The sequence below is a fragment of the Serinus canaria genome, chromosome 3 (genome assembly GCF_022539315.1).
Source record: "Serinus canaria isolate serCan28SL12 chromosome 3, serCan2020, whole genome shotgun sequence".
Lineage (NCBI taxonomy): Eukaryota > Metazoa > Chordata > Aves > Passeriformes > Fringillidae > Serinus > Serinus canaria.
Window position 1 is genome coordinate 86511870 of NC_066316.1, and position 26761 is coordinate 86538630.

The following is a 26761-nucleotide window of genomic DNA, read 5'->3' on the forward strand; positions in this document are numbered from 1 at the left end:
TAGCTTTGCATGCTTCATGAAGAAACATTTTCTCAATGTGTCTGGTTTATAATATTTTTATGATAAAAACCCCCAAACTCCCCATTTTATGTCAGTTGCGTGGTAATCATGTAAGAAACTACCTATGTTATTTTATTTTTTTTTCCTCTCCCTAATAAAATCATCTGACACAAACATGAAGAATCATGTGATCTTTTATTGTCTTGTTCTTGCTTTTCATGTGGCATAATTTTTAAATTCCTTGCTTTTCTTTCCTTTTTCTTTTCATAAAATAGAATAAATTCATGCAGAACTCATGAAGTTTTAGTAATAAATCAAACCTGGTAGTATGTCAAAATAAACTGTTGATGTCCTTTCACTAGCATGTCTATTGCAAATAGCAGTGATTGTACAGAATCAAAACAGTGAAAGAAGAGTTCAAAAGCTTAGTTATCACATAGCAGTGACACATATTCATAAACTGAGGGAAAAAGAGACATCTAAATTGCTGAATAAATTGACAGATTTCTAAGTTATGTAACCTGTCTGAATATTTTGTCTGCTAGATATACTAGCACAAGCCTTTCTGTGCAAAAGGCAAACAGTTGTAGTAGTAGTTTGTTTCACATGTATAGAAATGTCTCAGTGGGAGTTGAAGTTTCCTGATGATACCTTTAAGACTGGTTCTAAAGAAACACCTGAGCACTTCCAGTTTCATTAGGGGAACAAAACCCTTAACTTTTTCCTTTACTTTCTGACTTCAAAAAACCTATGAAGAGCATAGGAAAATACGGGTGGGACTGTCAGCCCTAAGAAATATTTTGCTTTGTAAAATAACTTTTCTTAGTGTTCAAATTATAGATTGCAGTAACTGACAAATGTCTTTAACTGTTAAAGAGAGGCATAGACTGTGCTTTATACTGAAGGCGAAAATGGACACCCACAATTTTTTTTCCTCTAGTGATGGTTTGGTTATTGATGCACTTGTGTACTGTTAGTGTTTAAGAGATGCAAACATTACATTGATACAAAATCAGAAATAAGGAAAATCCCCAAATTAATTATAAAACTGCTTCTTGATTCAGTTATGAGAAACTGTAATTTTAAAACTGGTACATTTCCATCTAGCAAATTCAAGTATTGTTTAATCTGTCTGGGAAGGCCTGTTCTATTTGTTCTAAATTAAGGTTGTAACCTATCTGAGACTAGAACTGTTCTGGTTTTTTAAACTGCTTTGTATAATGGAAAGTTGTCCTAGTTAGGATCTCTCTAGAAATGGAAGTAAACACCATAAAGACTAAATTTTGTACTGCCTTGAGTAAAACAAATAATTATTTCTTATTTCCCTTTCTTCTATAGGATGTGGCATGTATCTGTATGCCAATATTTACTGGCAAGTTCTGTGAGAGAATACTGAATCCATGTGAATTATTGCCTTGCCTAAATAATGCAACTTGTGTAGCTCGACAGCAAAACTATAACTGCCGGTAAGACTGGATATTAATTTATTTCAGTACTTTATTGGTTCACTTGATGATATCAACAGATTGCAGAAAGAAAAGACATCATCATTCACAGAGAACACAGAAAACTATAAACTTCTGTTTAAAAAAATATGTATTATCTTTTGTGCTTTACTCAGGCTTAATGCAAACTCTGAGAGCAAAACAAAAAGATTTAAAGCATTTAAGGGCTATAAATTTTTTCATTATTAATACTATTAAAAAATATATGAATTTTGAAACACTGATGACAGCCAAGACAGTTATACTACATGTGCCACTCCCTTTCAAGGTACATGAAATTTATTTTGTTTCTGAAAAGATAAGGGAACCCATTTAATTTATAGCTCACAGACACACATTAGTAGACTTAAAATTGATCCTTCAAGCAGCATGTGGAAAAACTATTCAATTCAGAAAGACCAAACTAAAAATTATCCACTAAAAAGTACCAGAAGTGACCCAATTTATAATTTAATTTCATTTTAAATTAGATTTTTAAACTTTTTTTTTCCTATGCTATTAAAGAGTACAATTCATCCTGTTCCTCTTTGTTTGGCTTTTCTCTTGCTATCTGAGTAAATTCTGATAAGCATTACTGAAATAAACATTTTTCAAATTTTTGGATATTCATAAAAGTGGAAAATTGAAAGCTGTGATACAAAAAAGCCTGACAACATATTATGATTGAATTTAGAAACTTCAAAAAAATATAAAAGTACAGAACACAGAATCTCAGTAGAGAATCAATTGAGAAGACTTGAAATAAAAATATGAGTAGAAATGTTTATACTTTTCCTAAAGAAGAAAATCCAAATAATTTCATTCTTATTCACTCCTAAATACAGATATACATACAAACACACATAGGCAAGCTCATATGGCTTTAGATCTTCCCATATAGATATGTAAAGCACAGAACAAGAGTGATCATTCATTTTCCAATTCTGTAAACTGGGATATAAGCTAATAATTTATTATTATTATATAGCCAGTCTTTCCCACAATATGTGTATATTAGGATGAAACTGTGTTGAAGTCTACATTCAAAAGTATGCATAACATGGACAATTAATATCTAGATGTACATTTCCTCTATTAACAGAAACCAAACCCAAAAAGAAGCCATAAAAATTATCCTGGCCCTGGTATTGATATTGAATTGTTTATAATTCTTCAAAGTATTTGTAGAAATGCTCTGTACCAGGAATCACATTGTACCATAGGAATTGTTTAATAAAAATGTCTATGGGAAAACATTGTGCTTGAATTATCTTTCCTTTGATAATATTATGTGAGAATAAGCATGGAAGTCATTATTTAGATCAATATAACAGAACATAAAAATGGGCAATTAGGAACCCATTTCACATTGGGGTGGGTAATAAGCTCATTAACACTAAGAATGTTCTAGAAAGGGAACCGACAACCTAGAAAGAACATTGTGAATAGTGTTCAATCCCCATAGTCAACCCTAGCAACCAATTTGCCTGCCAGACATTCTTGATGAAGGAAGAAAACTCCAGAAAGTGACTCATATCCTACACAGAGAAATATGCAGAACAGGTGACTTGACACATCTTACACAGGTTCACAGTCTTCTTAATCCAAAGGTAGAGGGTTACAATACAGTAACAGAATGTTAGAACATAATAAATATACAATACTGTCAGAGACTCATAGAACAGCCCAAGTTGAAAGAGAGCTTGAAGTAATTTCTGGTCCAGCCTTTCATGGGAAAGGGAGTTTAGATGATATTATCTAATATCCTGTCCAATTGCTTGTTGAAAATCTCCAATATTCTGCTTTAGTTTTACCATTCAGTCCCCAAAGGCTTCAATTATTGATTGCAATATTTTTTATGATTATTTTTCATTAAATAAAAATATTGTTCTCTTTTATTTTTTTTTTAAATAAAATTAGTTTTCCACCACTTAACCTGAAATAGTTAATATAAGTATTTATGCTTCTGTACTTGAAAGGAGGCATTTAGGTGAGAGAAAGCATTTTGAAGTAGTATGAATTACATATTTTACACAAGGCCATCGCACTCAGTAGTTTTATTTGTGAGAGCTGCAATCTTGCCAGTGTGCTGAAATGCACAGAAGCTGTTGACAGATAATGAAGTCCAACAGTAAGCAGGCTTCACTGTTTTAAGAATTCAAAATTTTCTTTTTAAATTCATATCCTGCATTAGCTACTTGACTAACAGAGGATTTCAGGAGAATATAGGAACAGTGATTAGACTGCTTCAGTTTTCTAAACTCACAGGCTTGGACACGTTCTGCTTGTGATTCATGTTTTAATTCACTTCACCCAAAGGAAATCTACCATTAATTATGTTGCTTTAATTTGGGAGACTTGTAGCTGCTCATCAACATTTTAAGTGAAGATTTGATTCATTTTTGGTAATCATTGTCAAATACTGTATGTTATATCTCTGTCTAGTCACTCCAAAATAAACTGCATGTTTTTCATACTACATTTGGTGTAATACTACATGTAATACTGCAACATGATCCCCTTCTATAGCATTTTAAGATCATAAATAAATGTAATGGGTTTTAGGTCAGATGCATGTACAAGTTAAAATAATAGCTGAATTGAACTTTTTACTTCATTACTTTCTATTTTGCTTCCCACTGTGCTATGTTGCTTTCCTTATGCCCAAACCCAAACTACATTCTTATATCCTACATAATCCCAGCTTCTTCTCAACATATCCTTCCTTCTTTGGAGAAGCAGTTGTTTTCCATTCTAAACATATAACGAAACAGGACCAATTTAATTTTCCCCACTTCAGTTACGATGTATGACTATCTTGTATTCTAATTCCATCCTTTCAGTCTTGATATCACACGCAACTTTGTGCGAAGAATCTAATAGTTGCATTTTTTTCCTAAATGTCAAAATTCAAATAGGCAGTGACTGAGCATATCCATCAAAATAAACTATGATTGTTTGATTTCTATCTTCTTCTATTATCCATGTACTTTATGATAATAAAAAGTCACAAAAAATGTGAAAGGGTGTTCTGAGCAAATGTGTTCAGTTGGTGCTATCTTTGGAACTTTGCTTTCACCTTCTTTTCCTGTTAGCTTACATTTCCCTGTCCTGGCATTAGTGTGTTTATTTCAAAACAACAATAAATAACCCAAAACTAGAAAAAATGACCAAATATAAAAATTAGAAGAACCCACTTCTAAAATTGTCTTTTTAGATTATCTAATTAATGAAATAATCATAGATTGAAGTAAAAAAATCTAGGAACTCGTTCACGTCAGGTGATTAAAAACAAATCAGTAAAACAAACATTATAATCGAGTTGCTCTGACTTGGTTTTAGATGTTATTTAAAAATACAAGTAAAATATATGAAATATTTTATTATTATTTTACATTCCTTTCATATGTAAACTTTATTACGAAAAATTCCCTTTAACTACTATATATGAACTAGAACTTTGTTAAGAATAGACTTTGCAAGAATTTTGAAGTGAAGTACTTGAAATGGCAGAAATATGCTCGTATGTAGCATCTTTTTCAAGAGGAAGGTGAGGATTAAGTGGTGCATTGAAACTTGCTTAAAATGTTCCTATGTGGTTATGTCTATACCAGCCTCAAAGCATACAATCATTTATAGAAGGTTTTTCCATATCCATTTACCTCTGCCCAAATAGTCCTGTGCATGAATTGTGGTTAGTTTCCAGGGATTTCTGATTAAATCTAACCAGTTTAACACTTAACTCAGGTTAATAAATGGCTTAAGCCTCCAGACATGCTAAATGTGTCTGTGCATTCCTTGGACTCAGAGCCATACCCACAGCTATACATCTTTTAATGATTTAGAAAGTGTGGTTAACTCAGTTGATTTCTATTGAATGCTGCTGCCCAAGAAGTTGCTGTGGAAAATATACCCCTTACTTTAGTACGCTGCCTAACTGTGAGAAGCTTCATGAATTTTGAAACCAGGAATTGGATAGGTTTTTTCCTAAATGAGAAAACATAAGGAACACATCTGGATCTCATCTCTATTAGGAGCAAATAATATGAAAACCAGAAGCAATTCTGTATAATCTTCATTATTTCCACTTCTGAACTGAATAATTTGAAAAAAACCTACATCTTGGAAACAGCTAAAGAAAGTCCCATCTATTGCTTTTGGATTCTTTTGCAAGCACCAATTTTCAGCTACCTGGCCATTTCCTTTCTCTTCTTAAATCTTTTCTTTCCATGATACCAGAAATGGCCTTTAGACAGGGGAGCATGCTGTGTCTGTAAGAACACAGTGAGAATGTTTACAAGGATTATCTATCAAGATATAAGTATTCAAATATTTTTCTACATGGTTCCATTATTGATTTTGAATAAGACTTCTTTACTATCCATTTGAAGCTCATCTCTTTTATTTGTGTATATGAGATTTTTTTTTTAACATGGGAGGGCTACATCAGGAAAGGATCTTCTCCTACTGAAAGTAAGTGCTGACATGAAGCAGAAGAAATTTCTGCAGTTCCTTTTACATACATGAGTTATCCATCACTCCACTGACATCACGTGGAACTAACAAACAGTCACAAAAATTGAGTGCTAGTTTTTTTCTTTAAAGAAAATACTGAACTACAATTAAGAAACACGTAGACAACTATGCATTGTTGTCTCTAGATTGCTATTTACATAATTAGGCATGTCATTATTTACTATTTATAACACTCTTTATTCATTAGCAATGACTGAAGTTTATTACTCATATCACATTTTTATTTTTATATTAAAGCATCTCTCTGATGCTTAAATTGACCTGTTCTTTCTAATAGTTTTCCAAAATTTAGTTACCTTGTCAATAAATATTTATTAAATATTACCTCATTTTGGATTTTTTTTTTCCTGGAAAATTATATGAAATATTGGTGTGAAAATACTTTAATCAATGAAAGAAATTATTTATGAAAAAGAAAAATTATTCAGAATCATGCAAGGGATTTTTATTTTTTTGAAAACATATTCTGTTTATTTTAAATAACATAAGAGATTTGTTTTGTTACTGCAAGAACACATTTTAATAGAATTATGGAACATAATTAAATACAATTAACTTTAAAAATGTAAGTTCTCTAAAATACACTGGTGTATTTGCAGCTGCATGCCAGGATTCACTGGAAAGAACTGTGAGGAAGTAATTGACTACTGCAGGCTGCTCAGCATCAACTGTCTGAATGAAGGATTGTGTCTTAATGTAATTGGAGGATTCACTGTAAGTAATTTAATACATGTTAAACTAATTCAGTGCTCCAAAGTATAAAAGCTTCAGACAAGCAAACTCGAAATGCATTCATTACTCTAAGAGACGAGAGAGGCACAATATTAAAGGTTTTATTTACTTTAATCGATAACACAAGGGCAATTCACTTGTGTAATATGGATTTTTTTTACTACTTTTCTACTGAGATCACGTTTAGTACTATATCAAGAAAGATAACTGAAGGGTATTTTCATAGTAAAATGAATATACAACTAATTGTGGTCCACTGTCATTTCCCACAAAGATGATAATCACAGCTGTGCTGCAGCCTTTAAAAGTACATTGCTTGAATTAAGAGCATCTGTTGCCATTATTTTAACTAGAATCAAATTACTTATTTACACATAAACATGTTTAAAATGAATACAAGCTTAAAACTTTGATGATGAAACTGTAGTGTGGTGACATTAATTTTAACTGACAGTTTGGGAAAAAAAAAAATTACAATGGCTTGTTTTAACTCTCTAAATTACCCCTGAAAATGTTAAACAAGGCACAGAATCCGGACCTTGTCCTTGTTAAATTCCCTATGGTTGGTGATTGCCTGGCTCTCTTATTTGTCGAAGTGTCTCTGTAGGGCCTCTCTGTCCTTGAGGGAGTTCAAAGCTCCTCCCAGCTTAGTGTCACCAGCAAACTTCTACTGTATTCCTTCATGGTCTTTGTCCAAGTCATTTATGAAGATGCTGAAGAGCACAGGACTGGGGATGGAGCCCTGTGGAACCCCACTAGTGACAGGTCACCAGACTGGTGTCACGCCATTCATCGTAACCCTTTGTGCCTGACCTGTGAGCCAGCTGCCACCCATCATGTAACCTGGCTATTATTATTTTGTCCAGGAGGATCCTGGGAGAGGCAGTATCGACAGCATTGCTGGAAAGATTGCATTCACTCACTTTCCTGGATAAACTAAGTGGGTTTTCTTTCATAGAAGGAAATAAGGTTTGACAGGCAGGAAGATTGTGCTGGCTGTTAGGTATGACTGAGACACTCCAGGTGCTTTTAGATACTTCTCAGAATAATGCTGTCCATGGTTTTTCAAGCACTGTTTGACAGGCCTGTAGTTTCTGGGGTCTTCTTATCCTGTGTATCTGAATGACCACAGAGAATGGTAGAGTAGTTAATAATACACAAATATGATAAGTATTTCCAGGTGGACTGCACTACTTTAGGAAAACATGTGTTCTATGAGAGGCAAATTCAATGCTGTATGCATAGAAAAAAGAATGTGAATTAACCAGTACTGAGTATTCTTGATAGTCAGGGAAAAATAAGGCAACTTTTAGCTCGAAGTGAATTTTAAAATGTGACACCACACTATTGATGAAGACAGAAAGGCAATTCCTGTTGGCAAAAATAAGCACTTGTATATATAGAAGCATTTTTCAGCAGTCATACTTCTTTGTCAGTGAAGGGTCATCATAGGCTGCTATATCATCTAAACTGTTTTAAAAGTTTACAAATGAGAAAAACATTAGGTTTATGAAATAAAAAAAATAGGTTTATGAAATAAAATAAAGAAACAATTTAAAATTATATTCTCAAAAGTACATACAGATTTGCAATCTTAAAACAGTCTGTGGTCTAGCAGTTTTTCTCAGAAGATAAAGGGACAATTGTATTTAAAATATTAAACTGTTGGTACCAAAAATTTTGAAGACACATTAGCAACAAAGAAATAAAAGTGTTGTGCATGGTTCTGAGCAGCTGCTTTTTCTATGTACTATTGATCACAGCAGGAGCATTTTCAAAGGCTTTTTAGGTAATATGGTCCAATGCTGTGTTTCAGCAGTTACCCATCAGATCAGTGCCAGGTCACATCTGTCCTGTCCTTGTGAATAACTTCACAGACATTAATTTTCATGAGGATCTACTATTGTGGAATCCAAACCCCATAATTCCCACAGAAAGCTGAAGGCCTTATTGTGGATTGCTTCTAGTAGTCAATGCAGCACACACATTTCACTGTTATTAAAGGGTTAGGAAAAGGATTCTATCTTCCAAAGTTGCCATGAGTGGTGAAAAACATAAATCTCCCCATTTTCTTTGGGCTCTGAAGAAGATCAAAGATATGATGTTCACCTTGTTAGTTTCTAAAGCACGAAAAGACAACACTGCGGCTTTGACTCAGTTTGAGAAATATGGTGATCATTTGGACATATAATTTTAACAGGTGACAAACACAATTCTTGAACATGAACAGATCTCCCTCTCTCAAAAGTACTGATACTGAAAATTCTATTACTTACTACCGATTTATCAATTATTGCAAGAAGTCTGCTATTGAATTTCTCCTGATTTGCAGCTGCAATGTTGGAACTGCTTATAAAAGTAAATATAGTAATTGCAAAAATTCTAAACAAAATATAATCTAGCAATTTCTTTTTTTTATATACATACCATAGGAAAGTTTTTAATTAATGTACTGGTTTGTCAATTTTATAATAAATAACTCCATCTACTTAGAAGACAGGGGGCACTGTTTTTAGAAAAGAAATAAATTAAAACAGTTTGAGCATAAATCATACTTATACAATTACTGATGTGTGAACCAATTTAAGATTTCAGCAGATTTTTATTCAATAAAACTATTTAAATACATTACTTTGGCAATACTATAACCTGCTTTTTAAAAATATTTTTAAACATCTGCCCACAGGTACACTTTTCAATAGATTTTTCTGTTCTCATTGCAACTTTTCTTTTCTTAAACGGATTTTATAAGTGAAAAGTCAGTGTTCTTGTTTTGCAGCTGATAGTATTTTCTCATTGCTTTAAATCTGACTGTCTTAAACAATTTATGGTTGCAGGTATCTGTTTGCCTTATCTTTACCTGAAGACAGGGAAAATATGAGCAATGCCCAAAAGGCAAGTGGTAGAGAAAAAAGAGCTGTTGTTTGTTTCATGCTAATCATCCTGCTGCCAGATGCTAACCACCTCAGGGTATGGAATGGTTAGAGCAGGGTTCACCCAGTGATTTAGAATGGCTCCAGTAAAGCCTCTGGCACAGGACTGGGCAGTGAAAGCTGATAAAGAGAGAACACAAACAAGAAATAATTTGTGGATGTAAAGCTTTCCTCTAAGTCCCAAGGGTGGATCAAGTACCTTACTATCTATTTATCCACAGCAAGTAGTTTAGATCATGGAAAGGAGTATAATCTCTCCTTAAGATCCCGTTTCTTTCTGAATCATTAGTATTAAACTGAAAAAAAACCTCAAACAAAGTAAACATACTGAAAAAAGATATTAAATTAATCCAGTGCAAATTCTGAGGATAACAGAACTCTAGTTTACTAGAGTTTACAAGCATGGAAAGGAGCACAGTTTTGAAAACACAGTAGTGGGAAAGTCGAGGTATGAAAATTGTCAAGTCTTTGGCATACTAGCTGTCTTTACTTTCCAGGGAGAAACCACTGAATTGCATAAAAATGACAGAAATACAGATCCGTTATGATTACCTGTGGAGGGATAGAATGTAAGAAAATAAAGATAGTGCAGAAGGTGGTCCCACACCTGAGGAATTGCAGCTGTACTGATCACCAAAGATTAGAAATAGGCCTGCCCTTTATAGGTCACAGCTGTGTCCAAGAAGACGAGTGCTACAAAAGAGTGGGTTAGCTGTTTGAGGAGAGAATTGGAGTTTGTTAGCTGTACTGTGGGGAGCTGCCCATGAGAAATCACCAAGGGGTTATGGAACTTTTGCAATAAGATGACAACAATTACTACAGAAATGCATTTGATGCACAAGAATGTGTAGTAACCACTGTAGCACTACACTTTCTCCCATTTGTGATCTGCCATAAACGTCCTATGGAAGGGCATGCAAATTAAAAATGCTTTCCACTTCTTGTAGAGTGCAAAAATACTCATTCATGCTTTCTTAATTTTTTTTTTTTTTTTTGCCTAGCTGCTCCTTTCTATGCTACAAGCAACTATCTTTCAACTTATATGGTCTGCCTAGTGCATCCAAGCCTATTTTGTCAATATGCCTTTTTCCCATCATCCTGACAAACCACTGATTCTTGTAAAGCTGTGTGCTTACAGCCAGCAAAAAAAATTGAGTTATGTAGACACAAAAACTGAAGCTGAAAGATGAAGAGGAAGCAATGTCATTGTAAGGTCTATTTCCATTTGCCAGCACTACACTCGAGACAAGGTCTGAACAAATTATGCATATTTGTCTGAACAGCAGAGCAGTGCTGGCAAGCAAATGAACACCAGGCCAGCACTAAAGAAAGAGAAAACAATCTCTGTTATCATTCTGGGTTTTACTGTTGGCCGTTCAAAGAGAATGTTTGAAATTTCTCTGAGAAGCTGTACTGACACTTGCATGTGGAATTTTGTGTTGGAAAAATTGCCAATGGATGCTCTGGTGCCTTCAGTAAGAGCAACAGGAAATGCTGCTGATTTCTAACTAGTGTTCATACAGTACAGTGGAAGTAGACTGTGCTTTTAAGGGAGAGTGAAGCTAAGCAAAAAGGAGCAATGGTTTTAACTTCTACAAGTAATTTGCCTGGAGAACACTGATTAATGATAACAGATTCATTCCTGTCAATTCCCTTCAGAAAATTGTTCCCCAGTCACCAGAATTTTGCTTTCTTATATGGACATATATTTAATAATGTTTATCTAATAGTATGATTCACTGTAAAAGGATAAAAAAATTAATATAATAGAAAAGATTGGTATCTAAAATCTTACCCTGCAGATGGCTCTGTGGTTGTTCATACTCTTTTGATCTTTTTCTCACATCCATATATAAGAGCCATACCTTTTATATTGGAACTTTATGGTGAACTAGAGATATTTCAACAACAAACTGTACACCAAGAGAATATATGGTTGATAAAGTAAAATTATGAATATACATAAATAGTCAGTAACACCATGGGTCACAATGTTGTAGTTGAAGATAAAAAAACCAGCAAATATGTTCTGCCCAAAGACTACTGTGCTCTCTAGCAAAGCAAGAGACTGTGAACTAACACAGAAAACAATCTTCACCAAAGCTAATATGTTCCTTCTGAGTCAATGTGGCAAGGAGGATAGAGGAGGGAACATCTCTTTCTCCTGTGATTTTTCCCCATATCAAGCTGATGTGTGGCCCTTATTCAGCAGAACTTGTACAGAAATTGCAATCAAGCAGACAGAGGCCCATGTTTCATCCCTTCCAGATGAGGTGTGCCTTTGTGGTGCAGAACCAGGCCCATGAGCCAGATATGGCTGGGGATCAAATTGCTTCTTTGCAGAAGAGCAGTGCCAAGCCCCGCAGACTTGCCTGAAAAACCTTTGTGGAAAGTCTGCTGCTAAGGTCTTCTTGGTAAGCTCTTCCTTGAGGAGCCAATCTCAGTCCTAATGCTTTTTGATAATGCTTTATCCCTGGAAGTCTGGCTGAATTTATGGCCCAGAATCAAAGCACCTCTATGCAGAATTGGCAATAATCTGCAAAATGGAGCTGTGTCATGCTGCTTACATCCCACAGCCCCAGGAAGGTCTCTGTAGATACACAGCTTGTGGTAACTGGGAGTGGGGCTGCGACCAAGCCCACTCCCCCAAGCAGGTGAGCAGCACTGACAGCAATGAGCCATGGAGTGCCCAGGGGCACTGACCAACTACCAAAGGGAACAGAGAGCACACAGGTGCAGTGCATGAACATGAGGGGTATCAAAGCTTGGGCTAAAGAGCAAAAGGAGCAGCTGCTTGCAGCCTTCACATGTTACACTGTATGGGTGGGTGCTTGAGGTCTTCTGATGTGGTGTGGTGTTACTCTGTGTGGGCAAATGCTTAAAACTTTCTGGAAATTTATGGTGATATTCTATGTATGATAGCTGCCTTGACTGCAGCACGAGCTGTGGCATATGTAGTGACAGGCCTCCAGCTTATTCTTAGAGAAGCCATTTGTATTTATTGCTTGAGAGGAGAAATAACTTCTAAGTCACATACCCAGAACTAAAAGGCAGTATAGCTGAGAGAAAACATTACCTTGTTTAAAAAATTCAGTTCTTTAGGAAAAATGCACTGGAGCTTTTTTAAAGCCCTCTGTAATGCATTTATTAGTGTTTGTTTTCTGAGTATGAAAAAGCCATAAAGAAACAAGCATTTAATATATTTGGTATATTATATATTAAAGCAGTTGGTAAGGGTGATAAAATTATTATGAATATTTAGAAGAGATCTACAACCAATGCTAGAAGCAATGAAAATTGGCACTGCAAAGTCTACTGCTCTCAGATGGAATTTTATGCTTATGCACAACATATCAAATAGATTATTGTCATTTTCTTTTAAAAAAATATCTACAGTCTCTCCTACTGTTTCTCCCCATGGACCATATGAGAACATTATAGTTTCATCTCTGTGAATCCACTTTGCCACCATCATTAATTCTATTGATGTCTCTCCTGTGTTTGTCCTTCCAGCTGAGTGTTCAAAACAGCAGTAGTTCAAAGTCAGATACTTCCATTAGGGGCTAGTTTTACACAAGTTAATTAGTCAATTTTCTTTCACACAGTAGCAGTAATTCTACAGAAGAGTTCACATAAATTTTAAAATGTCCTAAACAGTTTTTTCCTTCTTTAGTGTTTAATTTGGACTTTATAAAAATTAATTTTCCTGCTTTTCTTATTCTATTGAAATAAACACCATCAAAGCACCCCAGGTGCATTTCATATGTGCTGCTAATTATCTCTGAGCTGTACAGAAGTTAATAAAGAGTAGAAATCTTCATGTAATAAACTAAATGTCCTTCTTTTAAAGAGAAAATTTAAATGAAAAATATTTAATTAAAACTGATCATCTAATAATTTCAGATATTTTTGTACAAAGGATCTGAATGTACACAGTAGAAGAGCATATAATTAAATGTAAAAGGACAGCAAAACACACCAGATATAATCAACAGAAATGTTCTGGTTTATTTTTAAATGAAACCTCTGAGAAGTTAAAATCAAGCCTGTGCTCAAGTTTCAACCACTTTTCAAAGGCACAGAAATTCCCCAAATTTCTTCTTCACTGACTTCCTAATCTAATAAGGAGCTGGTCCCTTGAGATAAGGAAAATGTTTGTAGAAAGAGTCCATAAAATTTCACTCAGCCAACTCAGCACCATACATTTCTGAAGCACATAACTTATAATCATTTTTTGCCTGTTTACTAATGCCAGTAAGATCAGACACACGTTCTCCATGTGCTGTATAAATTTTCTGGTGTCCTTGGCAGTTTCTGACATTGTACAATAAATTTCAGTTTGAGATTCTTGATGATTATTTTTCATTCTTCACTATTTGCCCTTTTTTCATCTACTACCAAAAACTCAAAAATGCACATTCTTAATTTGCCTTTTTAAGTTATAATTAAACACTAATAAAATTTCATTATTTTATGAAATCATATATAAAGAGATGGCACCTGCTCAAACAACACAAAACATAACTTCATCTTCCTACCTTCCGTATGAGAAGTACATAGATAGAATTCTAGTTACTGTTTTACCCATATGTTTACTTAAGAAGTGAGAGAATATAATCTTTTTAAAATTAAATAATTCAAGTTATGACATATTTCTTCTGAGACTCCTAATTGTTTTACCTAGAATCAGGGTTTCATATGAAGGAGCATGTCATATCAGAGATCACAGTACCATAGAATGCCTTGGGTTTGAAGTGACCTTCAGAGGTCATTTAGCACAAACCCCCATCTATGAGCAGGGACGTCCTACACTAAATCAGATTATTCAGAGTCCCATTCAACCTGACCTTCAATGTTTCCAGAGATGAGGCATCTGCCACATCTCAGGTCAACTTATTCCAGCTTATTCCTCCTATCTAAACTGAATCTACCTTCTTTTACTTTGCAAACATTATCCCTTCCCTTTCTATATAACCGGCTAAAAAGTTTGTCCCCATACTTCTTATAAGCCCTTGTCATGTGAAAATGGGAGATTTCCTCCACCCTTAGTGTGGGGAGGTTACTTAGCCCTCAGTGTTTAATTTGTCTGTCAGCACACCAGGAAAGCCAAGACCCTTGTGTCCAGCCTGTCTGTCGGTGCCCCATTATGGGAATCCTTCACTGAGCAGTCCTGCTAGATCAGAGAATGGCTTATCTGACTCATTCAGGGACACACACCAACAGCATGAAGGACACCTTTCAGTAGGTCTTCCCACCTTCTGATCCCTTTCTGGCTCTTCCACTGTGTTGAGTATGTTGCCTTCTGCTGGCAACTGCCAGAGCCTGTGAAGGACCCACACCAACAGTTCACAGAACAACATTCCTTATTAATATAAAATTGTGAAGGGTTAAGTTTCAAGGATTGTCAGTGGTAGTATCTGACTGCAAAAACATGTTCAAAGCAATACACAGAAAAGGTAGGATCCCAAATAAAAACATTCAGCATGGACAGAGGACAGTTTTTAACCAAAAAGTGACCCTAGGGGGGAAAAGACAGATTAAGCCTGTCAACTGATCTCAGCAGTTATGAGAGTCTTCCCTAACTTTTCCCCCATTCTCTACTAACTTTTTACTATCTCTCTATGTTTAGGTGGACCGTGAGTAACTCTAGTCATACATACCTTTGTTACTGATTGGAATAAAATTTTCTCATTTCACTTTTAAAGACAGAGTCAAAAAAATAGACTGCACACACCTTGTGGGGAAGGGTCATATGCTGGAGGGGGATAACTTTGGGATGGAGGTGTGGATTAATCTTACAATTAGGCTGTAATGAACCAAGTTCATCACCGGAATGTGATTTTGCCAGAGTTGTTGGCTCATCATCAGGATATCTCCCCTGGCTGACAGGTACTCAGTGCAGTTTCTCAGCTGCAAAGCATCACCGAGTTCCCCTCCCTGCAAGGGTTTCATCAGCACCTGGCTACAGTGTCTCCACTCTGCTTCACCCTCAATTCCACCCCCCTCAGCGGATGCCTGTAGTTCCAGATCATGTGAACTGGGAATTATCATGGAATAGGCTTTGAACATGCCAACTGCATTCTATCTATCGAGCAATGATTGTGTTTTACCCTATAGTTTCCATACCTATCTTCAGTTGGGACGTTGGTATAACTTCTCAGTTTCCTCTAATTTTACAGCCAGTCATCTTTCCACAGTCCTCTTTAATGAAAGGTCACAGGAAGATCACCCCAGAATCTTTTTTGCTTCAGTCTGAACAACCCAAACTCTCTCAGCCTGTCTTCTTAGGAAAGCTGCTCCAGCCTTCTGTGGCCCCCCTCGTTACCCACTTGTATAGGTCAATGGCTTTGTTGGAATGAGGATCCCAGAGCTGGATGCAGCACTCCAGGTGGGATCTCATCAGAGCATAGCAGAGGAACAGAATCATCTCCTTTGACATGTTGGTCACACTGTTTTTTATGCAGCCCAGGCTACAGCTGTCTTTCTGGGCTGCAAGCACACATTGCTAGTTCATGTCTGGCTTTTCACCCACTGCCATCTCCAACCCTCTCTACTAAGCTGTTGTCAATCGCTTTCCCCTCAGCCCATGTTGGTACCAGGGGTGTCCCCAGCCAATGTGCAGGACCTTGAATTTGGCCTTGTTGAACTTGGCATGAGTTCCCATGAACCCATATCTCAGGCTCGTTCAGGACCCTGGATGATGTCCCATACTTCAGGTGTGTCACCTGCAATGCTCAGCTTGGGGTTGTCTGCAAATTTGACAGATATAGCAAGTTAGGACCAGTTAATTTTCTATTTTAAGGTTTAAAGTCACTTATGTGCCCTGGTGTATTGTAGGTTAATGATCAATATTGTAAAGATTTAAGATCTGTCGGCTCAAAAGAGGAAGTGAGTAAATATTCTCCCCAAATGAATCCCTCAATCCACTAAGAAGCTACACTTTTGTTGATTGCAAGCTAAATTTCTATGTATTTCTTGCAGTTATTTTTTCCAGTGTGAGTGACTTCTAGAATTTCAGTAAGGAATGAACTTTATGTACAAAAAAAATGTAAGCAGAAATTTCTTTAAATTAAGCTAAGGATTTTGTGTTCTTCATTTAAACAATTTTCAGAGCTCCCATCAGTGCAGAAAAATAAAAATGCTATTGATTTTTAAGCGTTTAGCTTAACAGCATGTTTGAGTTCCTGAAGCCTTTTTGGCACAAACCAGTCACTCCAAATTGTCAAAATTACTTGTAGAAATATTTGAAAATAGAAACACTCCTAAAGATGAACACATAATTCAGATTATATTTGTGGATTGGGGGGTAGCAGGGAGGGGTAGACAAAGAAGAAAATCTGAGCATAGGAATAAACAACATAACAGAGTGATGTAAGTTAAATCAAAAATTGAAAGCACTCATTCCCAGTTTAATGCTTAATTTTGGTTTGATAGGAATTTTCTCCATGTACTTTAAAAAAGGGGCAAAGAAGTCTAGCCCATGAACATCTTCATTTTGCAAACTGTCTTACCATGCAATTGAAAACTGTGCAGGAAAAAAGAAAGGTTATGGCACCAGTATCACCATGGAGATGATTAAAATTAAGCTTAAAAAATTTGCTTAATGTATGTGGAAAGTGCTGGCTTAAGCATCCCTAAGACTCGTCCTTCAATTATCCTCAAAATGATTCAGGCGTAGTCTGGAAATAGCTGTTCAGGTCCTGAATGCTGTCTTGACAGCAATACCTTCCACTGCAGGTGCAGAAAAGTCACTTTTCTAGAGGAAAAAAAATGTAGTTTTCACAGCTACAGTCACAATTCCATCTCTGAGAACATATTTTTTGAAGTTAATGTTTATCCACTAGAAATAGGGTTAGACTTCAGTGAACTTATTTGAAATTCTTTCTTGGAGGATGGACTTAAGACATGTAAAGAAAGAAAATACTGGCTAAAGAATTTTTACCAATAAATGGTAATGTTTAGCGACTGGGTAGGTAAAAGGTTGAGTCTAGTCAAGGAGAATTTTGAAATGGGTCCTCATGAAAAATACTCATAAAAGAGAAACTACCTTATAAATCTGTATGAGTACAGTGGCAGAAAAAATGAGATCAAGGAAAATGTATGCCCCTGCTGATTGAGGTGGATGACATTCAGTGTCTTTGCTCTGGTTTTTACTTACACGCGCTTTTAAATTTCCCAAGTCCCATGCCAGGTGGCAAAATTTAGAGGAATTAAATACCATTAGCTGAAGAGAAATGCCAAACCAGGACCATAGGCAATGAATGTATTTATAAATGTTCAAAGGGCTTGACAAGATACATCCATGAAGATGAGGGAGTGGACCAGTGTAACCAAATCATGATAAAGTGTAGGTAACTTCATCTAATACTTGTTTGCATTACTAAAAGCATAGAGAGCAGATCAAATTTAGTCATCAGTCCCTTTGCTCAGCACTTGTTAAGCTACCTGTGGAGTACTCTGTGAGGTATAGAACTTCAACGTACTAAAAATAAGACTGACAAAATTGTAACAAGTCTAACAGAGAGCCATCAACATTGTGAAAACTTTGCAGCATATAAGGCAAGGCTGAAGGATCTTTGTTAAGCCTTGAAAACTGAGAGCTGAATGGGGACATAATTTTTTTCTTCAGCTCCTTATTGGGTGATCATAAACAAAATGGAGCCAATTTTTTTTTTTTCAGAAGTGCATGGCACTGGAGTGAGAGGCAATTGGGAAAAGTTGCAACAAAGGAAACTATGGCTAGGTAGTAGAAAGAAATTTTTCATAACGTTGTGTGAGTGTACTTAAGTGCTGCAACAAGTTGCCCATAAAGGCTGTGGAATTGTCATCCTTGGAGATATTCAGACCTCAAGTAGACAAGATACTGAGCAACCAGCTTGCATTTAAAATTTTAACTATTCTGAGCAGGAGTTGGACTCTATGATCTCCAAAGGCCTCTCTCAACCTAAATAATTCTGGAGTCCTATGAACGTACAATATATTGACATACAGGATAAATCATGTTTCTATAAGTTTGCCAGGGATAAGCTTTGTGAACTGACTAACAAACAAACAATAGTTACCTAAAACATGCCATCTTGTTTTTACCTCTTATTACCTTTCCCCAAGTAGTGTCATATTTAATCAAACACATCATCAAGAACAAGGACAGTACATAGCACTGAAAGGTGTTAGGAGATCGTGGGAAGGAAATCAGGAAATGTCAGGGATATATATGGGCATTGTCACAACAGAGTGATGCAGGAATAAAAATGCAGAAAATACAAAGGAATATACAGCTGCTGGAGAACATTGTGTTCTTCCAGACCTTGGAAGACAAGTCATGCTAATTTCTGTAAGTTATCATGCTCCTCTTACAGCTAGGTCACTTTGGAGATGGCAATCTACTTTAGTTATCTGCTATCATTGAATGTAGAAATTCACAGTAAGCGATTCCCATCAGTGCAGTTCCCTTGAAGCCTTCACTTGACCACCTAAGCCCTGTTCATTTTTACAAAATATATGTGTCAAATAGGGAATCAGAGACCACTGTAAAAAGAATGTTTAAAAGACTGAGAGGTACTGTGGCTCTTCCCTGCAGCCACGGGAGCAAAGCAGTGCCGGCTAGCAGCTCCCCAAGCTTGGCTGGAGGAAGCCACAAGATTTGCCACCCCCAGGTTCCCTTAGAGGACCCCAGGTGGTGGTGCCGTCTGTGGCGTGGGTGGCACAGGCGAGGAGGAGACCACGAGGAGTCCAAGGCAAAGGAAAAAGAGAGGACACTTGGGTGGCTGTCAAAGAGCCTTTACTCCTTAATGGTTGCAGAGGCAAGTGACAAAGGAGACAGGCTCGGGGAGGAGCTGATACAGGGAGTGGGCGTGGAAGGGGGAGACTCAAAGGAGGAACGAACAACATATTTGAACCAATAAAGATCATACATGGGAGGGGAAAAGCCCCAGGGGCAAATCATACAGCACAGTAAGGGTGACTGACATGGAAAAATCTCGAACAAAAGAGGGGTGGTTACAGTGAGTGACAAGGGGAGTAGGTGGCACCACTGGGAGGGGAGAGGACTGATAAGGGCAGGGAGGGAGGAGGGAAGGATCACTGGGTTTGATGGGCAGGCGAGTGGCGGGAAAGGAAAGTAACAGACAACCTGGGACAAACCATCATGAGGGGAGAACATGGGGGGAACTAAGGACCAAACCATTTTCTTAACACAAAACAACTAACACAAATAATAATAACAAATCTTTGAAAACACGATGCTACAAGGTACAGCCAGTTTTAAACTTTAAAACAAACTTGAATGAATTAATTCACAAACAGCATACTTAATGCTAGTAGTTTTCAAGATTGTTAGGCATTGTCAGAACGCCTACATATTGTTACTCTCTAACATCTACATGCTTAATTCCCTGTGATCACACGAGGCTGTGGAGCTGGTGTTGAAGAGTTAGTGCTGACAGCTGTGGTCCCTGGTGGTACTTAACAAAGGTCAGGGTAATCTATCTCATGAGCTCTTTGATGAGAGAAGTCATTACTAAATTGAGCTTGTCTTCTGTCTCCATCCTTTCTCTACAGATTTGATGGTTTGCAATATTTTATCTCCACCCAAGCACTCTCCCACCCTTCAAAAAATGATGGTCTCCTCCTGGTACTACTTGCCTTGGGGCTTTTTACAGTAATTTTTTTTCTGTAGTCAGCAATATATACTGCCTATTTTCTGTGCCTTATGCTAATCTTGTTCTTTAGCAACTTTCTTTTCAGTTGCATGAGTCATTACAATGCATCTCTCTGTCTTAGGTGGTCACATGTACACTTCCTCATGTAAAATGTTTATATATTGTGAATCTGGTAAACCATTCCTTAGTTCCTATACCATTAGTGTTCTGAAATACTTGCATGCTACTGTTGGGTATACATTTTTATTGTCCTTGCAATGGGATTCAAGGCAAGCTATCAATTATATTTAATCAGAGCCCTTGTATGAGTTTCACAGGACTCTTTTGAGAAGCTACTATAAGCTTCAGCTCTCCCCTTTTCCTCTGAATAAGTAATTTTAATTTATTTTATTTAACAGGTAGAGACTGCACGTATAACAGAAACCCTGGACTATGTTTTCTGATTACTGGTTGGTGACAGTGTTTGTCTTGCAAGCTTTGTTATCATTCACTACCCAATTTTTCCCTCATGTCTGTCCCTTTAAAATCCTTTTTGAACACTCAGTTCTTCTGTTCCTGATGCTGTTTTTCTCCCTTACAGCTAGTAATTATCTCTTTGTTTCTCCCAACTCATGTGTCCTTTTTCTCCCCCAAATTTTCAACAGACATGGTAGATGAGTTTTGCCTCTCTTAACTGTTTTATCTTCTGCAAATACAGGCATGAGGAATAGTCTCAGCTGGGTGCAACACTGCATTCTGCCACACTTTTACTTGGTAGTAAAATACAAGACCCAAAGAAAATTCTACAAATTTTCACATTGCATTTTCATTTTGGGTTTTCTGTGTGTGTTTGTTTGTTTGTTTGTTTGTATGTTGTCTAGTGCCTCTGTGCACCTGGATGGACAGGAGAATTTTGCCAGTTTGCTGAAAATGCATGTTTAATTTACCCAAATAATTGTTCTGAAGGAGCAACTTGCATTGATATGAGTCAACTGAGAGAACAACCTTTGTTTCAGTGTTTGTGTCCTCGTGATTTTACAGGTAAGGCGTATACAAATCAGGTAGATACAAATCATCTAGTTTCATTTCCTTTTTAATATTCAAATAGAAGTATGCTGGATTTAAAAAAAAAAAGGATAAAGAAGTATTTGGAGAGTAATCACTCCTCTCTGCATTTTCTGCCCTCTGCTGTGATGCCTATAAAATCTGAATGGAATTTGAAGGTTACTTTTGAATCTTCCAATTAAGGTTACAGTAATAATATTCCTAGAATAAGTTTTAGCTTCTGTTTAAGAGACTAAGTGTATGACTACATATAAAAGTTTTGCATGTGAGCTACATGCCTGATATCTAATTATAGTTCCTCGATATTTAATTAATGAGAGAAATGGGATTCAGGAAGTTTGTTAGTTTTTATCAGCCTGTATTTACTCAGATAACTTTACTCAGCTTTTGAGAGCTGAATTCCACCTTCTATTTAAATACCTTAGTGGATCACTGGTGGTCCAATTATGAAATTTAATTTGGTGTGGGATTAACTGATTCATTTTACTTAACTAAAGCCTAGTCTTTGAGGTTCTCTGTATTTTCAGTAAATCAGTTTTTTAGAGGAGGATTATAACAACTGTCTCAGATATTTGTTAATGAGTGACAATTTCTTCAGCAATGTTTCTCCTTTAATTAGATACCAAAGAAGCCTAAAAATGTAGCTTATATTAAACACACTTGGTTTTTTAAGTGTTAAAGAAAATAATTTCTGATTTTTTCCTCCAGTTTTATCCTTTAAATAGAATCTCATTGAAGTTGGACTCTAAAATCCTTCCCTAATCTTTGTCTAGAGAAGGAACTGAAAAAGAAGATTCAAATGTGATTCACTGCAGGTTTAGATAGTATTATGGAAAGAGACATCAACCACATGTACATAAATTTAAAGATAAGTGCCAGAAATATTAAGAGAACTTTAAAAATAACAATTTGACATATAAGAACAATGTTTATTACCCAATGAATTAAAATTAATTTAATCTATAGAACTGGTGGCAATACACAGAGAAAACAGACTTTAAATCTACTACCATTGAAAAAGAAATATTAGTTTAAAAACACAGACTTTATTTATTAACCTTTCTTTTCACTTCTCCATTATCCCCTTTAGGGTTTTATTTTTTCAATCTATGCTTGACTTTTTTAAACTAGTGTGACACGTATAATTATGAATTTGTGAATAAAAGTAATTTTTCAGTACAATACTTCAAAGCTTTTGAGATAATTTAAGGTTTCTGGTGTACAATATGATCATGAAACAAAAGTTTAGCAGGTTATAACAAATGGCAATAAATATATGCAATTAATAGAATTAAACATTGCCAAACTCTGAGTCATGGCTGAATTCAAGTGGAAACAACTTTGTTGTTCAAGGATATCTTTCTGTGAGGCCAAGATCCTTTTTGTGTGAATTCTTATACTAAGGGGTTCTATATGTTGCAATAGATTTTTTTTTTTCACTTTTTCTTTTTGATAGCCAGTTACTTCTTCAGTCTTGATACATAAAAAAATTAACTTACACCTGTTTACTGTTTAATTTATGTATTTGGAAAGGGAAGGGAAATGTAGTAGCAATTTTGGTACATCTACTGGACTCTGAATTAAATAGTTTCTGCAACCAGAAAAGCTACTGTAATTTCACATCTATTGGTTCTTAATTGTGTTTTTAAATTATACACACTACAGCTGCAGCTTTTGCATTAGCATTCAAATCATGTTTGGAACAAACATCTTACGGAACACAAAATATGACACGATGTAACATTCTCAGCTGTGAAAAGCAGAACTTTGATTCAAAAAGTAATAAACCCACTTCAGTTTGGTTCCATACTCTTTAACAAAACCTTGTAAAAACTTGATATGTACACATGAAAATTTAAACTGTACATTTTTTTCTGTTTATATGTAAAAAAATGTTGAGTAATTTACTCAGAAAGTAAATGTTAAGTTTATATGCTCATAGAATAAAGGATTATTATATATAGTTATTTATTTTGAATAGGTATCATTATTTTTGTGTTTTCAGTTTCCTTCTACCATTAGTTTCTTGTTTTCATTTTAGTTTTTCTCATCTCTGAAAGTGGATAAAAACCTTTGAATCTACAACAGTGCTTCTAAGTAATATGTCTTAGGGCATTGAAATGATCCATATCAGCAATTTCTCACGTCCTGCACGGTAGACCAATTGTCCTTGAATACACTTCCTCTAATTTATTGCTATCTTTCCTTGTGTGTAGAGCAATCATATTGGCAGGAATTGATTTGGCATGTTAGACACTTCATTCTCACTTCACAGAAAAGCCCTTTAATTAAAATAATCTCAGTACTGCTAAAAAAAACTGAATCCCAATAAAACTCACCAACAAGTTGAAAGTACTACTTCAATGGCATACTTTTTCCTTATCTTAAAACTTTTTATAGCACTCATTAAGATTGTTCATGGATTTACCCACAATTTATTTTTTATCTTTCATTGTTTTATTAAGACAGATCTTCTAATTTCTACAGGTGTATGGGAAATGTATATAAAGACGCTTTGATGGAGATTGCCCTCTTGAACTGTGGAGGATACTTGAAACAGTATTCTGTAGAGGGTGTCTCTGGTGCCAGAATTACTAATGTCCCAGAGAATGAGATATGGGATATAAGAGTTCCTATGTCTTTCAAAGTCTAGTAAAGGCAATGTTTATACTAGTGAACAAAAAAATTACATGGTCTAATTTTAATTCTTTCTCTGTGGTCAAATGCACGTTTTTAAATTCTTTTCTTCTCAAAGATACAGTGGTGACATATTTTAATCCTGGTGAGCAGTTTAGTATCGAAAATCTGGTTGTTCACTCTTCCCCAGTGAGGTATTGGAAAGAATCAGAAGAACAAAAGGAAGAAAATTTGAGATGAAGATAAATCATTAGGTCAAGAAGAAGCTGTTCACATAGGGGAAGCAAAAAAAGAAAGTCATTCTGTACTTGCTGTTAGCAGGAAAGAGTTCAGCGATTTCTAGAATATTTGGGGAAGGCTTCTTTTTCATGTCAAAGTACAGTTGCAATCTCCTAGTCTCAAAACTCAAATAGATAAAAAAAGTAGTACTTTTTTTTCCCACAGCTCTAATCCCTATAGTAAAGGTAAGCAAGTAAAGGAATTTTTGAAGCATGATGGGAGGTGTTGATATCACAAGACTATACTGGAATTATACATCAGTATCTGTCTCAGCAACAGATTCTGCCACTTTAAGCTTTGTTCATTGCACTTGACATGTTGTGGTTGTCACTTCTGAAAGAGAAATGGTTAGGGGGAATAGATCCCAAACATCAATGACCAGGTAGTGAAATAATGGAATAAAAGCAGCCACTTGTTAAGGAATGCTACAGGAATTCACTCAGAATACTTACATTCATAGGTGAATAAAAAGGGAACAGCTTGTTGCTTGTCAGAAGACTCGGTTTTTATTTAAGAAGAACTTTCAGAGACAATGGACATAAAGTAATATGAACAACCAAAGTACTTCTCATTCTAATCCTCCTCAGCAGATGCCTAGAGACCTTACCTGCTTTTAGAATTGTCTTTTAGGTTTGTCCACATCGCATTAGTTAGGGTGAAAGAAAAATGTTTTTAGCTAGCCTGTTATTTAAAATTTGCTCGCAATGTAGGTCTCTCCCAATGCCAGTAAAATTCCAAGAAAAAACATGAGTTACACTGACTCTATAAGTCAGAAGGATAACATGTACTGAACTCGAAGGCACCCACAAAGGTCACCATGCCCAAATTCTGGCTCTGCACAGGACCACACCAAAAATCTCAGCACATGTCTGAGAACATTTTACAAATACTTCTTGGGTGATATGAGGCTTGGTGCTGTGACCAGTTCCCTGGGGAGCATGTTGAAGTGCCCAACCACCTTTTGGGGGAAGAACCTTTTACTGATATTCAACCTACACCTTCCACAACTGTACTTCATTTCATTTGCTTGAGTCCTATCACTGGTCACTACAGAGAAGAAATTGGTACCTGCCCTTCTCTTCCCCTTGTGTGGATGCTGAAAATCACATGGAGGTCTCCCCTCAGTCTCTTCTGAACAGACCAAGCAATCTCAGCTGCTTGTCATATGGTTTCCCTTCTAGGCCCTTTTACCTTATTTTGGCCCTTCTTTGGATGTTCTGCAATAGCTTTATATCTATCTCAAATTGTGATGCCCAAAGCAAAAGCTGCACCCAGGACTCAAGGTGATGCCTCACCAGAAAGTGTGTTGTAAGGACCCTGATCTGTACTAGGACGTCTCACCTAAGATGATAGCAAGATGAATTACATGAAGACACAACAGTTTCAGTCTATCTAGGGCATTTGACAGTACTAAATGCAATGAACAGACAGAGAAGTAAACAATGAAAAAAAAAACCACATTATGGCATAATGTTTAATTTCAAGAAGATAAACTCCTGGGCAATAAATGAGGGCTAGGGCTAATGTCTGATGTTGTAGCATACTTGTAGTTACTCTGATCTACAGTAGTTCAAGTCAATTTTTTTTTTCTCAGGTCTTAATTTCCACATAAAATACTAAAGCTATTGAAATTCTGTGTGGAAATACTTGTATTATTTTGGCATGCAACAATTGCGTGAAAAGACAAAAGACTATAAAAACATTCTGCATGAAAATGCAAGGAGAAATGTAATATCAGTATTTAAATTCTGCCTGCTTTTAAAATGGAACAAAATGCTCCCAGTGCAAGTGGGTATTTATGAATATGTTCATATTTCCTAATATTAGGTTTCTGGTTTAATTTGTTGTGCACAGTGAATTATGCTTATTTGAGTAAGTAGGAATTTTAATGGAATTTTTGTTCATTAAGAATAGCTATGGTTAACTTAAAGATGCCGTTGTTTTTTTAAGAAATGTGGCTGTATTAAGGTCTGGATTTCAAAGCATATAATTAGTGAAGTTCTCAACTAAAAGACATGCACCCTTAAACTTGGCATATGGAATCCTTCCAAGAGCTACATCTGCTCATGTACTCCAAAAATTACTTTCACCCACCTCTATCAACTTTGTATTTTTTAAGAGAAGTTACAAGCTACTTGACTTTCTGGGACTATTAGCCCAGAACTTAAACTAAAGAGGATTTTTACATAATTGACTGAATATTTTAAAAGTAACAAAGTTTCAGGGACATAGCAGGAGTGTTTTCTATTCACAATAAATTCCTGTGAAAGTCTGACCTCAAGTCCAGGTGCATGTTACACAGCCTACAATTTTATTCTCCTGCTTCTCACCTCCTACCAACCTACCACGCCTTATTTTATTAAGGTATACCACTCAAAGATTTACCTGTCAAGGAGTTAGGACTGTGCTGATTTGCTTTATTTTCTCTGGCTCTTCTGGGTTTACAGCTATTGAT

At 35.9% G+C, this 26761-nt stretch overlaps 1 protein-coding gene across 1 annotated transcript in view; it reads left to right on the top strand.

Moving 5' to 3' along the window:
• EYS (eyes shut homolog) overlaps window positions 1-26761 on the top strand; it is a 700331-nt gene that overhangs the window by 39931 nt on the left and 633639 nt on the right. Inside the window, exons 4-6 of the mRNA XM_050973021.1 lie at window positions 1339-1466; window positions 6620-6734; window positions 21207-21366. Of these exons, the coding sequence (XP_050828978.1) occupies window positions 1339-1466; window positions 6620-6734; window positions 21207-21366 (403 nt within the window). The remainder of the gene's footprint in view (window positions 1-1338; window positions 1467-6619; window positions 6735-21206; window positions 21367-26761) is intronic.